Raw genomic sequence first — 6,016 nt, forward strand, 5'->3', positions numbered from 1 at the left:
ATTTATCTTGTTCATAATGTCTCCTCAGAAAGCTCTTGCAAAATAACTTTGTTCTTCTTGTTTATCTTAGCTTGATCTGATCGCATTTTCATGTACATGCCTCCTGCCTTTAGCTAAGTAGTCTCTATAAATTAAGCTCTTTGGGTCGGCATTCCAATTTTTGTTACCAGAGAAACCGGAGGCATGCACGGACATTTTTTTAATAATGAAAAACAAGTTTTGGGCCTCTCCACTGTACAACGCATACAACCTGACATGCACGGTGCACGGACATGGTAAAGAAAGTAAGCGTCTTCAAATCGTATAAGGAGTCCTTATTTAGCTGAACGAAGGTATTACCAATTCTGATGAACTGTCTAAGGAGTCCTTGTTTAGCTGAACGTATTACCATTTTCCGATGAACCAAATTCTAGTTATTAGGTATTTACTTTTGTATCGCTGTATGTTTTCCCGTGATTTTATTGATTTCATTACTCCGTTAAGCACAGAGTTGAAGTATCATATTAATTTTGCAATTGTGCTTTTGTTTTTGTTATATCATAATGTATGACTCGTTATAAATAGCCGTTTAGTTCAGACTGTTTCAGCAGCCTAGATTTTAGCCCTAGGCTTAGCGGAATCCTGCCTTCGCCACTGGTTGGTGACGGTGGTGCCATTGGAGCCGTAGGTGTTGAACAGTGCTAGCGGCGAGGCCGACTAACCAATGGCAGTTGGAGACACATTAGCGAGGTGCAGTGCCGATCCAATGACCATAGGCCAGAGGGTGCCAAAAATTCAAAAATAGATAACATATGTCACCGTATTTACCAAAATAGATAATATGTCGGCGTATTTGTAAATTTAGCATCTGTATTCGGCATCTAGTTCATCGAAAACTCGATTTCGGTACTGAGGAACCGAAAACTGGTGGGCCCAACCTTAGATGCCGAATATGGCACTGTGCATCGTATTCAACACCTCAGGTACCGAAAATACCCTGTATTTAGCACCTGAGGTGCTCTCTGGCCTATACGGTGCACAGTATCGTATTCAGTACCTCAGGTACCAAATATAGGCCAGCGGTCTTCTCACCGCTCATACGTGTTGCTGCTGTCCGTGTCTTGCTCATTAGGTCATACAACAGGAATAGCCAATATCTGTTCTTGTGTCGGCAGCGGCGTGCTGCTGCTGTAAATTTGTTTCGATGTAATTTTGTCGTCATTTCTTTATTCTCTTAATGTAAATTTGTGTGAGTAATTTTTTAGTGAATAATAGTAGTTTTGAAGCACAATTATCATATAACCTGGCACAAATATTACATACGCTGATAAACATTACATGAGACCTAGGGTTTTTCGAAGCTACGCGAATGGACCCTAACAATAAAGAGATGATGACAACAAACGTTGGCATGTACGTTACGCCTAAAGACTAATTTAATAGCGTGCCTTAGGGAATGAAATAGACCGGGTTATAATAGATGCTCTCTACTGAGTGCATCTAGGATATTTGCCCTTCCTCAGAGTATCGAGACCCTCCGTCTTAGCGCGACGGGCCCTCTCCTGCTGTAATGCCCCAAAAATCATATAAATAAGTGTTGATCGAACATTTTAAAGAAGATGCAAAAGGTTGACCTTTTGACCTGTCACTCGGATGGACGATCGGAGACCACGGATGCGTAGGGCTCATCGAAACATTTCCGTTTGACTACTCACATGTTATCTTCGGACTTCGCAACATGAAGCTGCGAATTGGACACTTGAGATTCAAAGAGAAAAAAAGCAGAGACCATCCTTTTCTTCTTAGGGCCTGTTTGTTTTAGCTTTGGATTCTGGAAAGCAGATTTTAGATTGTGGATTTTAAAAAGCTGGATTGTAAAAAGCTGAGGGTCCAGAAGCTAAGGGTTGTTTGGCATCTGGATTCTGGGATGGATTTAATGTTTGTTTTGGTTGCGTAATGTCTATAATACCCTTAGTTTTTGTAAGTGTACAGTTATGTCTATTTAAGATTTTTTTTCATTGTATATTTTGAGCATAGTATATTTTCGTTGATTGTATATTAAAGTGGTCATGCATGCACGTTGAGATCATATCATTGGCGGAGTCCCTTTGAGCTTGTAAATAAAAACAAAAGTAATAAAAACCATATAAAATAGCAATTATTACAACACGGATCATCAATCTACCCTCTCATAGAAAACAAAGCATTAGCAATATTATCACGAAATGCATTCATGTCTCCATCTTCATCTCCTAATGCATTGCTTCCACCTCCTTGAGAAGAAGATTGTTGGCCGACATTTGGAATATAGTTTTCATCTTGATCACACATGTCAAAGTCTTCATCTCTCAAAGCATTCTCTTGGATCATTCAAATTTTCCATAACCTAAACATGACCTGAAACACCAGATTCCCTCCTTTTAGATTTGTTCAAGAAAGTATCACCATAGTACGTACCAAAAATGCATGCTAACGCTCCATATTGTGCAAGGCACTCTTGTTGACTACGAGCAATCTCAAATATTGCATCATCATCATCACTTGTCACATCATCAGAATTACCACTGGAACTCATCTACAAATAAATATAAAGATAGGTTACAAAATGGTAATAGCACTATTGTTCCATGCAAAATAAAAAAACCATACTACCAACATTGGATCATGCAAAATAACAAAACGATAATAGCACCATTGTTCCATGCAAAATAACAAAACCATCCTAGCAATATTACATAACGATAGTAGTACTACTTCCAAATTAAACAACTACTCCTTTTTCTTCTCGTCACACCATCTTTTCAGCCAATTGAGCCTTCCTTCTTTGGTGGTTAAAGTGAGAAACATATCACGGTTTTCGGCTTTGACAAAAAGCTTGGTAGCCATAAAATGTTCGTCACTTCCTTCAATTGCTCCAGACTCGACTGTCAAACGCATCACTTCCTTAATTGACTCGGACCTCATTTCACCTTGCAACACCTTGTTGGTTACAGCACTAGATGATTGCATATTTTCCATTATGCCTTTCATTATCTTAACCATAGGGTTCTTTCTATACTTCTTTGGGCTATCATTGTTAACAGAAGCACTTCGCTTCAACATATTGGCACCCTTCCTATTGATGTTGATTTCCTCCACGCCTACATCACCCAATTGTTCCTCATTAATGACATTTGCTCCCACTCCTTCACCGGGAACATAAGAGGAAGAACCATCGACATGACTGTTATCAAACATCCTTTCTAGTTCTGAAAGATTTTCAGGGGGACCGTTCCGAAGTTTCTTCCATTCTGCATGTCCCTGGAAATCAAAAAAGGTAATGTTATGTTAACCTTAGCTATAATAAAATGAAAAGTAACATGTGAGGTAAAAAGTGATTACCTTTGTATTTTCTTTCCACCAACTGTCGCTTGCCACAACCGTTCCTTTAGCACTGTCCCATCCAAGTCCAGTAGCTTTATTAATGGTTAACCAAAAGTTGTACAAACCCTTCAGTGCATCCCATCGGTTTTTCAGCTGCAGTTTAGTGTGTTTTCTTCCTGTCCTAGAGAAGAATTTCTCATAAAGATTCTTATAGCCCTTGGAAGTTATACTTCCGAGTGGCCTATTCCCAGCATCTATTTCCTCCACACAAATTTCACAAAACACCCTATTATGAAAAGCGTCCCAATTGGCTTTATCCGGCACAAAGTCTTCCATCTATTTATCATAATAGTAGGTAAGCTATAATTGAACATCACATAAAGCTCTATGAAAATTCAATAGCCAAAATAGTTCAATTAAAAATGAAAACAATGAGTTTTCTGGACAACATAAAACATAGATTATGGCGCAACAGTTTCACACAGTGATATGATCTAAAGAACACATATCTGACTATAGATTGCAGAACGTGGTGACCACAAACCATACCCAAGGAGCACTGAACTTGGATGAATGTTTGAGCAGGCATAATTGAGCAGGCTGAAGATCCAATACCTGTGAGATCGGGATGTTTGGAGGCGGCCTGGACAGCACAGGCGCTGGCTGGAGGCGGCCTGGACGGACAGGGCGCCTGGATCGGCGTGCTGCTGACGGGCGGGCGTCGCTGCAGGAGGGCCGGCGTCGGCTAGAAGGGGGAATCCGGCAGATTAGATTCGCTGCACGAGGACGGGCGCCGGCTGGATCCGGCAGACGGGCGTCGCTGCAGGAGGGCGGGCGCCGGCAGGAGGAATCTGGCTGAAGGGCGGTGGCCGGCAGGAGGACGGGCGGTCTGCTCGCGGTGGCCGGCTGGAGGACGGGCAGTGGCCGGCTGGAGGACGGGCGCCGGCTGGAGGAATCTGGCTCGCAAGCGCTGGCTGGAGGACAGGCGCCGGCTCCGGCAGATGGGCGGTGGCCGGTAGGAGGGATCCGGCTGATGATGTGAGATCGGGAGAGGGAGGGGAGCTGACGTGAGATTGGAATAGAAGGTGGAAAGAAAACGTTTCGGGAACATAATGGCAATGGTGGGTAATTTCATGCTGCTTGTGTGGGTATTTTTATTTTTTCTAAAATCACAATCCGTAAAAAGCTGGTTAGACACAGATTGTAGATTGTGACAGAAAAGAGAACCAGATTTTAAAAAGCGGATTGTACAATCTAATTGTTTGTTTTAGCTTCAGCTTTTAAAAGCAACTTTTCAGAATCCAAAGCTAAAACAAACAGGCCCTTAACCCTAGAGTCATGCTCTCTCCCTCCCCACAGCAGCAGCCACCCTACCTTTTTCTATACTGCACGTAGAAGGAGAAAGAGAGGGGAAAAGAAGAAAGAAGGGGGAGGAGATCAGGAGGAGGAAGAACGGGGCCGGTGCCCCTCTCACCCAGGTAGGAATTCCTCTCCTATTTTTCTTGTGCTGAGCTCCTCCCCATCCCCTCTCATCTGCATCTTGTGGATTGTGGAGCTGCTGGTCTGTGCAGCAACAAGGGAGGAGGAGAAAAGGAGAAGGGAAGTAGAAGGAGGAGAAGAAAGAGGAAAATCCTGAGCTCTTGTCAAGTTGCTCGTGGTTGCCCTAGGTGAGGATTCTCCACCCTAATCCCCTCCTTTTGGGTTATTTTTTGTGGTTTAGATCTCGAGTTTAGAGGGGGCTTAGGTTGAGGTTTCGTCGAAATCTGTTTCCTCCTCGTTCTGAAAACCGTCAGTTTTGTGCAGTCCCTGTTCAAAATCGTTTTTGGGCATCTTAGTTTCTGAAATAAATTTTCCCACCATGGACAAAGTTGTAGGAGACTTCAATAGCTTTCTTTTGGCACCAAGATTAACCTCATAGCATCTGTAGTTTGAGATATATCATTGTTTCAACTTGACTGATTTTCTCTGTCAAGAATCTGGACAGTAGTAGATCAAACCAGTTTTTTTGCCATCATATTGGAATATTTTTAGGATTTGATCTGAAGAAAGGTTGTAGAGTTTTTCATAATCTTTCGAACGGCGTAGAGAACGTTATCATAGGATGAGTAGAACTCCAGTTATGGCCTCTTAAACGTTGCTGCTGTTGTTTCATCGTCAGAAAGTTCAGTCATGTTCAGAGCGTGTTTTAGCCACCTTAGCTGCTTCAAATACAAAAAGCTATAACTAGAAAGTGGTAGACAATGGAGTTTTATAGCTTTTATGAACTTTTTAGAATTTTTGGATTTGTGTATTATTTACAGGAAAAATGTGAAGGTTTCTGTCAGACTTTTCCGGACAGTTTTCAATGCTGTTTTCAACAGCAGATTAGAGGCTCATATTGACCTGATAAAAATATGATTTCTCCACGAAAGATTTAGCCAGTGTTGTGTAGTTTCCAGAAGTATGTTTTTTTGCTATGATATCAGTTGCAGAAAAAGGATATGAAAATGTGAAGCCCTACTGCTTTATCAGTAGAAGGATGTATATACTGTTTTTGTGGTTCTCTTTTGAGCGACGGCTTGGGGTGTTAGGATCATGTTTCCTATTGTATGTGCATGATTGTATGAATGTTTTGCTGATGTGTGGTTCATAATCAGGTGGTGGTGCTCCTGCTCGTGTTTGAAGGTTGTCGGTT

The 6,016-nt window shown here is 41.9% G+C and overlaps 1 protein-coding gene across 1 annotated transcript; it reads right to left on the reverse strand.

Moving 5' to 3' along the window:
* Positions 1-2,622: 2,622 nt before the first annotated feature.
* LOC133888167 (L10-interacting MYB domain-containing protein-like) lies at positions 2,623-4,124 on the reverse strand. Its single transcript, XM_062328320.1, has 2 exons — positions 3,361-4,124; positions 2,623-3,279 (listed from the first exon to the last, which is right to left on the reverse strand). Exons 1-2 carry the CDS (start codon positions 3,676-3,678, stop codon positions 2,749-2,751), a joined length of 849 nt encoding a protein of 282 aa, XP_062184304.1. The 5' UTR covers positions 3,679-4,124; the 3' UTR covers positions 2,623-2,748.
* Positions 4,125-6,016: the final 1,892 nt, after the last annotated feature.

The sequence above is a fragment of the Phragmites australis genome, chromosome 1, assembly GCF_958298935.1.
Source record: "Phragmites australis chromosome 1, lpPhrAust1.1, whole genome shotgun sequence".
Lineage (NCBI taxonomy): Eukaryota > Viridiplantae > Streptophyta > Magnoliopsida > Poales > Poaceae > Phragmites > Phragmites australis.